Below are 12,106 nucleotides of genomic sequence, written 5' to 3' on the forward strand. Positions count from 1 at the left end.
TGATCTGAAGACACAGTTTCGATATATTAAGATATTTTATCAAATCAATAAGCATATATTATAATTTTATAATTTATTAGCAACTTAAAATAAAACTAAACCATAGAATGTCTTCTACTAAGTGTCTTTTACTAAGGGATGCTTTGGGAGAAAGTTCACATGAGCAGTGACTGTCACCTAGTGTGTTTTATTTGTCATTGCAGGAAAAATGCTGTCAGTACACAGTGAATAACATTCACTGTCAGTAATCGTATAGTCAACATATGTAAGCTATACAAAACAAGGCTATGTATAAGCTAGCTCAAACAAGGCCCAATATTGATTTGTCCATATAGATTTTTCACAGATTGTTTAGGCTACTTGTTTTTTCAATTATGCATTGTATTGTGTTGTCTTTTAGGGTTAAATGAAAGATAATGTCTTGGCAGAAAGGGCAGTACTGTCCTGGTATCTAATGTAATATGCAGTATGCAGTATAACTTTTCCGTATTTTCTAGGACTTTTTCTTACAGTGTAGAAATTAAAAACCAATATAAACATAAACGATGTACAAACTTAACTGTACAACTCTCAACACTGTTTTAAAAATTAAGTGGAGGTGCAATTCATTTATTAATTTAGGAACTTAGGCCTATTACTTGTCTTTAATCTTTAAATTTACTTTGAAATTCACTTTTTCAAAATTGAGAAGGCAAAGGGTATACCAGTGTTATCTTAGCATTATTTATATATTATAATAATATTTATCACAAATTTTAATTAGCAAATAAATAAAAAAATATATATTTATTTCGTTTTTTATAATTAAACTAAAAATTGAATTTTAGTTTTAGTATTTTTTGAGCTACGTTTTTTATTAGTCGTTTTGTATTTCTTTTCTTTATAGCTTTCATATTTCCATTATTTCAGTTTTAGTTTAGTACTTTCACTTTAAGCATCTGTAATGCTAATCATTCTAACACGTTTTTAGGTTTTTACGTATTTCAACACTATATTTTATTCAGCTTTATTTCAATTACCGAAAATGATTTTAAAGGGTTTAGTTTTAGTTAAAATAACATTCTACACATTTATAATTACGTATATATTCGACATCTATTCACAATTTAGAAAACAAATAATTTCTAAATTATATTGTTAAAAATAAAACATATGATATTTGCGATTTAAGGTTTATTTCTGTTCATGATAAAAGATCACCTATATTTTCAGCAGAATAATCAACAAAGTGTTGGGTCACGTTTACTTTGGCTGTGTTTCAAAACCTAGTGACGCAACTACATAGACAGAAATTTTAGGCGTGACGGGCGCGCGCAGCATTTGGTCATCATAATTTAGAACGTGCCCCCAAAACTGCTGTAGTAGGCAGCTGCCTAGTGACACACAGCCTTGAGGTCAGTGCCAGTATCACATGTATCGGTTCTCGGCGCATGTGAAGTAGATATCAAATACAGTGCCGAAGTGCAGCGCGTCGAACAACTTTGATTGCCAACATTAATTTCGTCCCATTTTCGTTGGAGACTTTATTTATTTTGTTAACATTAGTTAAAATAAAATGACTGAGCAATCGGCCCTGCTTCTGCGAAAACAGCTAGCAGGTAGGTGGCTAACTGTTAGCGTGAGTAGTACAAAATTATGCCATACTAACTATTTTTATCCATACCATCAGTACTTTTTAACTAAATTACATAGTGTGTAACGAAACCGACTGTGCCAGTGTTTGTGTAAGAGCTTATGGGCTTCATATTTCCACTTGTAAAGTTATAAGGTCAGAAGGCTTTGCTAGCATGCTAGCGCCTAATAAGTGGGTGAGGTATAAACATGTTGATCTCAAAGCTTATACCTTTTATTTAAGAAAATAACCTATTTATTAAACATGATATTTCAAAATAATGGCAATGAGTGGTAAATACAAAGTTTACTGGTCATAATATCAGTTGACACGTGTTAATATGCAGTGGACAAATTAGGAAACAAAACAGGCACTCATTTAGATTTCGTATTACAAATGAATCGTTTTGCCTCAAGTAATCATAATATAGTATAGATATAGTATGAAAAATACACATTTAGATTTACTTGAACTCATCAGTACATAGCAGAAAATGTAATCTAATATATAAAATATTGCCAGATACAAATTCTAAATTACAATACATATTATATTTACACATATAATTATATATTTTTTGTAATCAGCATATTTATACCTCACTAACTTGTTTAAAACTTTTGACCTTATTTTACAAGTACACACAAACAAACACACACACATATATATATATATATATATATATACACACACACACAAACACACACACATATACACACACACATATACACATACATACGTCAACACTGTTTTTAAAATTAATTTGAGATTATATTTTAAAATAATGTCTTTTGGTTTGCAAAAACAATCTTACAGAGCTCAATAAAACCCCAGTGGAAGGTTTTTCTGCTGGTCTGATTGATGATGATGATATCTATCAGTGGGAGGTTGTCGTGATCGGCCCTCAAGACACACTGTTGTGAGTAACCAATCCTGTTACCAGCCATGTGGTGTTTGGGTTTAGCTGTAAGAGTGGCCAGTTGACTAATCTTGTCTTCTCAAATCTTGTCTAAACAAACCGTTTACTCGCTTTTTCTGTTTTTGATTTACAGTGAAGGTGGATTTTTTAAGGCACATCTCATTTTCCCTCATGATTACCCACATCGGCCTCCCAAGATGAAGTTTATTACAGAGATTTGGCACCCTAATGGTGAGTGCATGTTGGTGTAATCACTGTCTCTATTGAGGATGGCACTGATATTATTCTTCATCTCTAACCAGTCGCAAAGAAGGGGGATGTGTGCATTTCTATCCTACATGAGCCAGGAGAGGACAAATTTGGCTATGAGAAACCTGAGGAGCGTTGGCTGCCCATCCACACTGTAGAGACCATCATGATTAGTGTGATCTCCATGTTAGCTGACCCCAATGGTGACTCGCCAGCCAATGTGGATGCAGCTGTAAGTTTACTCATTTGTGATGATACTGAATGACATTTTACAAGTCACCATGAAATCACAATGAACATCAGTTTTTTTTGCGATGTGATGAGAAGTTGGGAGGTAAAGTAATGGACATTGGTTGGTGGTTATATTGTCAAACTTTGAAGTGTAGCTAATATAACTCATTGTGTGCTCCCTAGATGTTAACATTTAGAGAAAATATTGATGTATTGCGTTCCCTTCAGTTTATTCTTTAAGTTGTTTTAAATTGGTTTTAAAAAGATATAAAAATAGGAATGGTCAGTTTAGATTTCATGGTGACTTTATCCTTTCTTAAAAATGTACTGAATGGAATGAGTTTAATTAGGTAGGAAATGCAGCCTTTCTAAAATTATGGCATATGGATAATACATTAATATAACACACAGTTTTATTGTAAATATGGTTACAGCATTAACGGCAAGTAATGAATGATGTAAAAAAAGAAGCATTTCCATTTAAGCATCTACATCCTGTATGAAAAAAAGTATTGATCACTATCATAGATCCAGTTCCTGATGAATATAAAATAAAAATACCTTTTTATTTTCTAATTTCACTCCAAAATGTCACTTAATTTAAATAAAATGGGTTCTAAATGTATGTTCATAACTGAAACTCTCACATTTGTGATTGGCTTGCAGAAAGAATGGCGAGAGGATCCCAACGGTGAGTTCAAGAGGAAAGTCGCCCGCTGTGTGAGGAAAAGCCAAGAAATGGCATTCGACTAGACGCCCCATTACTGTTTCATATCATACATTCATGTACATATCAGTTCTCCATATCTTGAGGTCAAAGACAGTTTGAGGATTTATTTCAGCATTGACTTTAAAACCCATGACAAGCTCATATCAATTGAATTGGTTTAACTGATGTGTCGGATCACATTCATGTGTGGCAAAGCTTCATCGCGTGTATTGAATTCTAACCGGCCTTCCTAGACATGCCAATTACAAACTTTAATAGGCGGTCACCTTTATTTTACTCACCAGTTATTTGGGTTTGCACCATTTAGGGATATCGGAGCAAAGCCACCGTAGAACTTCTTTTTTTTTTTAATCTGAATGTGTGTTATAGCACATTTCGTTAATGTCGATTACCCTCCACCCTTTAGTGTGTTTGAATTATTTATTATCTTAATTATGATGAAATGTACTGCATGACACTTGTTTTGACACGTTTTTTTTTATCTGCCACTGAGCCATCAATTTTGAACAGTCTTTTATGCAATTCTGGAGTGTTTTGTGCGTTTGTGGTACTAGTAGAGGCTGATGGTCAGAATCGATGCTGATTTCCCTTCTCACTGACATGTCAGACAGCCCTATTCCCTTAAAAACAATACCGCAGATGTCTCTCAAAGGGCCATCTCTTTCTCTGCTGCCTTAAGTTGTTCTCCTATCGGAAAGGAAAATTGTATTCAGTGATGTCAAGTCCGTCTCAATATCTAGTCGGTTTTTGAGCTGGAATCCTCTTTTGGACAAACCAAAAAGTTAGATATTTGCATGAGAGACAGAGAATATTTTTTGTATAAATGGTAAGCTCAAAAGCTGTATTTTTTGTGTATGTAAATATGATGTATTGTACCATAGCTCTATCAGTCATTTGTTTGTGATTTTTTCCCCCCACATGTAGTTTTGTAATCGCATTTGACTGTATCCTATTCACTCTTCTGTTCCCCGAATGTCCCATCATGTAATTGCTCATTAAAATGTAGCATTTGTCTTACATATCTAGTGTTTGTCCTTATGTTTTATTTTTTTTAGTCTTGCCTTTGTCTTATGTTTTGTGTCAGTCATGTCAAAAGCAGGTACCTCAAATAACTTCTAACGGTGCATACGATTCTTGGCAACACATCTTTTAGGATCTTGTCTGTGTGAGGTTTGTTGGGTGTTGTGTACTAATGCAAATGTAATATTGTTCAAAAGACAAAACAATTTTAAGCAATAAAGTGAAGTGAAAGTGACATGACATACGGCCAAGTATGGTGACCCGTGCTCTGCATTTAACCCATCCAAAGTGCACACACACAGCAGTGAACACACACACTGTGAACACACACACACCCGGAGCAGTGGGCAGCCATTTATGCTGCAGCAGTTGTGCATTTCCAGTTGGCCTGAGTCACGTTTTGATTTGATTCAGTGGTGTTACTGGTGTGAAACTCACTTTTCTCCAGTTTGTGGGGCAGAATATTGATTTTTTTTTTTGAGCACTTAATTTGGAGGAATGACATTTCTGCAGCAATCATTTATGCTCTTTAATAAGTTCGGATAAATAAAACAATTATGAACTCACTACACAAAGCAGTGTTGTTATTGTAAAACTATTAAAATGTTTTTTGTTAATTGAAATAAGAGCTGAAATAAAATACTAGATATCAAATATTACATGAAAAACTTAGAAATGAGAGATGTCGCCTAGCTGTTTCTCTTTAATAGATTTTTATTTGATCAGCTCCTGTTTCACACGACAGGCCAGAAATCAAATATACTTGATAATCACCAGTAAAAAAAACTCAGGGTAAACACACTCGCACACACATTAAAGAAAAAAATCCATCCACATCCCACGCAGAAACTCCAAGAGAGATCCTGAGTGGTTTCTTACTGGCCAGGTGCAGACAGACTTTTGTTCATGAACTGTTTCTTCACAAAACACACCCACCACTGCAGAAAACGAATAGAAATGATCAACATTTGAATTTAGTTTAATATCATGAATTTGAAACATTTCACACAAGACACTAATAATATTTTGGTGAATCTCAAAAAATGGTTAAGAAATGTCCAAGTTGTATTTCAGTGTCTCCAAGCAATGTGCTTATTTGTTATAAATAAATTTGATTGTTTGTAAAAAAAAAAAAAAAAACATCACTAAACAGGATAACTTTTTACAGTAAGAGGACAGGAAAAATGTGCTTAAATGTCTTAAAAAAATGCCACAATATATAAAAAAATTATATTTGTAATATTACAGAAACAAGACTATGAATATTATGTTACAAAAAAAATATAAATAATAAAATAAATATAATGCACAAAACCATAAAAAAAACCTCCACTCATTTAAACATAAAACATGTTGCACAGACTTGAGGAAATGTGTATCCTGTTAAAAAACAAATTCTAAAAAACTTCTTACAATTAAGTTTTATTTTTGCATTGTAGTAACAAGACTTGAGGAAAACTGTAATTAATTGTCATTAAAATGGATAATGCACAAAAAATTTAATCAACTAACTAAATGAATAAAATGCCTATAAAAGCTTCTCTTGCTTTTGTCAATAACCTTGATTTGACAGAAAATATTTCAGTATGCCTCACCTTGCTTGGTTTGTCTGTCTGAGGGTCGAACACACGGTCACACAATCTCAGTCCCGTCTCCTGTCGGATTTGTTGCAGGTAAGCCCTCATCGTTTCTGTCCAGGAGAAAAACACGGTATCTAGATCAATTCTGTAATCGTCAATAAAACTGCTAAGAAACTCATCATAAAGAAGATCTTAGTGCATCTGCAAAACAACAAGATCCAGGTAAGTTTTGACTTCACTGTGCCATACCTTCCTCCTGTTTGTTAGAGGGTTTAGCATACATGGCATTCAGAGGGAAGCCAGGTTCTCCAGGGATGGGAAAGTTGGTAATTCCCAGCGTGTACATCTCCTTCTCTCCTTGACCCCTTGAACTGCACTATAGTTAGATAATGTATGAAGCACAAACTATGAGAAAAATGAACACCACCTGACAAATGATTCATCCCTGAATGTTTGAAATATACAATGAAGCTTTTATTCTTCAACAGTTACCTTCTGGAGCTTCTTGAGGCATTCAGAGATGTAAAGAGTGGTGTAGATCAAAGTTCGATCTGCCTCATTCTATCAAAAGTATGAAAGTGAATATTTCAATACAAAATCTCAACAATAAAAGTGTCATTAAACCTGATTATGAAAGGTAAAAAACTGTGTATATACACATATGTAAAGAGTTTAAATCAGGATACAGTGAGAATATGTATTCTTCTCTCTCGGGTCAGAACTATGAATGCATGTTTAGACACGCAAGGCATTTTTTTAGGCTCCAGCACAGCTTGGTGTACCATCATTCATCTTACCTTAATTTCATAGTTCTTGAAGAAAACATTGGCTTTGAAGTAGTAGATGGCCTCTTCAATAATATCTGTGTCTTTGGCTGAATATGGAAACAGGAAGGAAGAGTTGATTTGTCACTTTACTAGTGATGGCCGTTTAAGGAAGAACCGCATACAACTCTGATCTCACAGGACTGTCTGAAATCAAGCTAACTTTCTTACTTTCTTTAGGAGCAGGACCCTTAAACTGTGTTTTGAGGGGCAGCAATGCCATATTCCCCACCAGTTTGGTGTCTGCATCGATCAGGCTTGAGTGGTAAGCCTGAAGAAAGTGGAACATCACAAGAAACACAAGACTTAGTAATATTTATTTAATATAGCATATGCGTTTTAAAATGAGCAATGTTTAGAGAAAATCGGTGATCACTGAGCTGAATGCAAATGAGGAAATCCAGTTGTTTGCATCATGGACAGACGCCCAAATTCCGTTTCTAACAACACATTTCGGACACATATACATATTTGACAATAATGCATAAAGATAAAAAACATAAAATGTGTATTTGTCAAACTGTTAATGCCAGAGTAAGGTGATGTATAGGTTAGCTCTATGGCTAATAATATTTTTCTAGTTCTCCGCTGCTGTAAAACGTGGCACAACTAACTGCTCATAACGCAAACAATTGCACTCACCGTCTACATTGTTACGTTTAATGATTTCTTACCGGCATTTTGGTACAATATGTCCCAAATCTGGCAGGCAAAAATGAATATGTCAGCGTTGCAAGCCGCCGCTTCCGCTCTATGTCTGCAGCTAGACCCTATTGGCTCTGTCCCACCCAACACCGGAACAGGAAGTTTCCAGTACAATCTCCCGCCATAACCACTGGGTGGCGCCGAAGGATAACAGCTTTGCCTCAGTTGTTTTTTTCCAGTAAAATTTATTTTAATATCACTTCTTTTAAGTAGTCTAAATATGTTACAATATACAATAAATGTGCCATTTAAAAAGAATGTCCACCACCCAATTTTGATGTACCTACCAAAACAACATAGTAAGTGCATTAGGATGTAACCAAATATTGATGACTGGGGCCAAATAGAAGTTTAACAGTCCACTGTTGAATAACTCGATAAGCTACTATTCCACATGTCTCCATCAATGTGTTTCTAAGGCTGATAATACATGGGTCAACTTTTTGAGCAATGTTGCCATCAACTGAATTTTTTTTTAACAAAATTAAAACACCGCATTTGTCATTTCCATATTTTTATTGCAAAAATAAATATGCACTTCTAAAAAATGGATTACATTTTATAAAACTCTGCTAAGTTTGAGGCATTGCACAGGTTATGGTTGTATCCTTCAGCTAATGACATTGTCAATGACAGCGACACAAAATATAGTTTAAATAAATGAAACTTAGAAGAACAAATCTGGCTGGCTTTGAAGTATGATCTTCATCCTTGCTCAAGAATCATCTCGGTCTTGGAAGAACTCATCGAAGTTTGTGTTACTGGGTTCCCCATCAATTTCCTGGAATAAAAAGGAAGCAGTTGTGCAAAATGCTAATTTTGATGTAACCTAAAACTAATCGAGTCTAAACAACTGTTTTTATAATAAACAAGCTGTATAAATATATCTTTGAATCAAACATCAGTTCATAGCATATGGCAGTAATCTTATGCACAGACCTTGGGCTCTTTAAACTCCAGATCTTCACCATATTGTATGGAGAAATCAATGTGCTGCAGGACAATGTTGATGCCCTCCTCATCAGTGCGGTCAAAGGGCAGGAAACGAACCATACTGTAATCATCAATCTAAAGAAAACAGTGCCGTCTTAGTAACTTACTACAGAATGATTGTAAACTTGACATTGAAAGTGATTATGAAAGATGCTAGGGCTGAATGATTAATCAAAATCAAAAAACAAAATTGCTTTATGGCTTAGTGCAATTATAGAAAAGGTAAGGCTGTGATTTACATAAATATTAACATGCTGTGTGCTTCTGAGTAAAGCTTTTCAGCAGATCTGTAACAAGAAACTTTTATAAACCTGTAGCCAACAAAAAAGGAGAGCTTTAGGGCTCCCTGTGGTTTTGTGTTGTACTGCAAAATACAATTATTATATTATTATATTATATTATAATTTTTTTTTACATTGGATTAGTACAATTGAAATAGTAATATATTTATTTTGTTCAATGTTTTTAATTAATAATTATCATCATCATCATTTTGTAGTCATATTGGTATATGAATGAATCATTGGTATATAATCAAAATTGTGCAGTCCAACAAACAAGCACAGCAAACCTGAAACTTTTTTTAAAAACATTTTTAATTGTAATCACAATTTTTATCATAATAAAAAACACTTTATCAGTGCCTCAAGGCATAATCTTTGTAATTGTAACTTACCAAACCACATATGGCCTTGGTTAATTTCCTGAATTTCTTGCTTGTCAAAGATACAGAGTTGTCCTCCATCATTGAGTACATATCCGGGTCCAGATACCTGCAAAAAAGAGAAAAAAGTCTGTCATCTAAATCTAGGCTGAAGTGAATTATAAATAGATCACATTATGTGAATATACTTCTCTATTTCCTTCTTAGCCTTTGGACTGAGTAGATCCATTTTGGTCATTATGTTGACTTGTGGGATTTCTAATGTCACCATAGCACTCAAAGCAGCCATAACTCCAGAGATAAACTACAAAAAAATACAACAAACATAAAATTTAGGTTTTTACTATTTCAATAATTTCTTAACCAAATCGCAAAAAATCCCACCCATGCTTGCTTCATTTCCTTCATTCATTTTTTTTTTTGTCATTGCCATGTGCCAAACATTACCTTGAAGGTCTCGACCATGAACTGTGAGTCAACCAGGAAGATTCCACACACGCGGAACTCCCACTGCTGCAGTTGCTCCACAAGCTGCTTCATTACAGGCAGATGAGTGTACAGCTCGATCTGACCTGCAGTCCATAGGACACAATGCTCTGTATCGTTCCATGCCAATCCACAACAGCACCACACATCTGGTACATCACCTCTTACCAGGGCAATCGAACAGTATGTAGTCATCCTCCACATGACCAAGACTCTCTTCCAGCCAGTCAAAGTTGTTGACGAAGTACTCCATACAGAAGATCAGTCCTCCATTGGGGCCGAATCTCAGAGAATCATCCTCCATAACGTCATCTACCTGGATCAGTTCTCGAATATCTGTATACAGTGAAAATTGTAACAGAACATATTAAACGTCTTTTGAAATAAGAAATTACTTTTATTGAGCTCATGGTCCTCTGTCTGAGAAAAGGGAGTGTGACTGAATTTTTTTTGGCAAAAAAAAAAAAGCTTTTGAATGTAAACATATATGCAGTTTTATCTGTAGGATGTTGTTTTTAATTTAACGTCAAGTGCTAAAACTACCTTGGCTTTGAGGTAGGGGCAGTTGCAACCCTACTTATCAAATACAAATCGAATGACTTTTGAATGTTTTAAATATGTAATTCAAAAGTATTTATTTGAAGACTGACCTCTTTAAACAATTCAATTCCTGTCTATTTTCTAAATGCATATTATCCATCTTATTGTGAATGATTCATTCATATATGTCTCTTTTTTGACTTTGTAATATTTAATTAAAAGGACACTTAATTTGTTATCATTTGATTTTTTCATTATTACAAATACTGAAACAATTTGATTACTATTATTTTTAATAAAATAAAATCTCTACATTACAGTCTGTCAGTGAACCACTTGACTGATCCAAAAAAAACTTCGGATATAAACTTCTCAAAATTTCTGAGTGTGTGTGTGTGTGTGTCTATATATTGATTCCTGACCTGCCATGACAGGATACTCAAAATGCTCAGCAGCTGGATCCAGATTCACCACCTGTACTGATCGGTTGAGGGCCTGACAGTGCTCTAACATTGTGGCGCAGTACGTACTCTGAAAAATGGGAAATAATTCGGATTTAATATAGAAACCACTAACGTTATACCTCATAGTAAGCAACGATATTTTCAATATACATGTTGCCCCTTGGTAATATTATTAGAAAGCTTTCATTGTTATGCTGATGATACTCAACTATACATCTCAACAAGACCAGATGAAACTTCTAAACTGTCTAAGCTAATAGATTGTGTAAAAAATGTTACATGATTAAAATCCCGTGGTAAGGAATTACAGAAGCTTCAGCCTGGATCCAACCCTTAAATGATCTGAGATGAACGAACACCTGAGAAAAGATGATGCCAACCTTTGCAACGATTGTATCGTAAAAAAAACCAAAAACGGATCAAGTATTGGATTAAAATAATTTCCATCAATGCAGACCAGATCGGTGTTTTACATTTAACAATACAGCATATAAAGTAAAATCACTTAGTATGTTAACCTAACTAATCCTCCTGGTACTGAATTAACGTGCTTACCTTTCCACTTCCGGCAGGGCCCATCACTAGCTGCGCGTATCGAGGCATTGTTAATTCTCCTGCTCCAACAGATCTAGATGGTATGCAGTTTTAACTTATTTCACACAAAAAACGTTCTTTGCCTCAGCGATGTGTTCCAATATCTACAGCAGCCATGCTGTTTCCGTCACCTACGGAAGCCCGCTGAGGTCAAAACACTGCAAACGCACGCACGCGCAGTATCGGATGGGATTACAGGTCGCTTTAAATCACTTGTAAATATTCTACAAGTCTCAGTTCAAGTAACACTCCGGCATGAAAAAGCACGTGAAATTCCTTGAAAACAGCGATAAAAGTAGTCTATACCAGAAAAACCGCTTTTGCCTTTAAGGTATTCCTAAGAATTTAATTAAACGGCTATGCAAATGATTTTGTGTTGTTGTCACATTATGTATTTCCTATGATATAATGTCTTGACAGGCCATCTGTGCAAGCTGGTAAATTTGTCCATAAATATTTATTAATTGGTCAGATTTACAGATTTACAGCCTTTGT

The 12,106-nt window shown here is 34.7% G+C and overlaps 3 protein-coding genes across 3 annotated transcripts; 1 reads left to right on the forward strand and 2 right to left on the reverse strand.

The window, feature by feature from the left end:
- Positions 1 to 1,279: 1,279 nt before the first annotated feature.
- Positions 1,280 to 5,331, forward strand: LOC306856226 (ubiquitin-conjugating enzyme E2 G1-like). Its single transcript, XM_079395368.1, has 5 exons — positions 1,280 to 1,598; positions 2,429 to 2,531; positions 2,665 to 2,762; positions 2,834 to 3,012; positions 3,678 to 5,331. The coding sequence occupies exons 1-5, from the start codon at positions 1,556 to 1,558 to the stop codon at positions 3,762 to 3,764; spliced, it is 510 nt and encodes a 169-aa protein (XP_079251494.1). The 5' UTR covers positions 1,280 to 1,555; the 3' UTR covers positions 3,765 to 5,331.
- LOC306856225 (actin-related protein 2/3 complex subunit 3-B-like) lies at positions 4,819 to 7,955 on the reverse strand. Its single transcript, XM_079395367.1, has 7 exons — positions 7,840 to 7,955; positions 7,337 to 7,436; positions 7,139 to 7,215; positions 6,834 to 6,902; positions 6,591 to 6,717; positions 6,357 to 6,451; positions 4,819 to 5,699 (listed from the first exon to the last, which is right to left on the reverse strand). Exons 1-7 carry the CDS (start codon positions 7,843 to 7,845, stop codon positions 5,637 to 5,639), a joined length of 537 nt encoding a protein of 178 aa, XP_079251493.1. The 5' UTR covers positions 7,846 to 7,955; the 3' UTR covers positions 4,819 to 5,636.
- Positions 7,956 to 8,045: 90 nt separating this feature from the next.
- LOC306856227 (GPN-loop GTPase 3) lies at positions 8,046 to 11,750 on the reverse strand. Its single transcript, XM_079395369.1, has 8 exons — positions 11,573 to 11,750; positions 10,976 to 11,084; positions 10,182 to 10,349; positions 9,975 to 10,099; positions 9,716 to 9,831; positions 9,540 to 9,636; positions 8,810 to 8,938; positions 8,046 to 8,651 (listed from the first exon to the last, which is right to left on the reverse strand). Exons 1-8 carry the CDS (start codon positions 11,618 to 11,620, stop codon positions 8,586 to 8,588), a joined length of 858 nt encoding a protein of 285 aa, XP_079251495.1. The 5' UTR covers positions 11,621 to 11,750; the 3' UTR covers positions 8,046 to 8,585.
- Between the last annotated feature and the right edge of the window lie 356 nt (positions 11,751 to 12,106).

This window comes from Barbus barbus (genome assembly GCF_936440315.1).
Source record: "Barbus barbus genome assembly, chromosome: 36".
Lineage (NCBI taxonomy): Eukaryota > Metazoa > Chordata > Actinopteri > Cypriniformes > Cyprinidae > Barbus > Barbus barbus.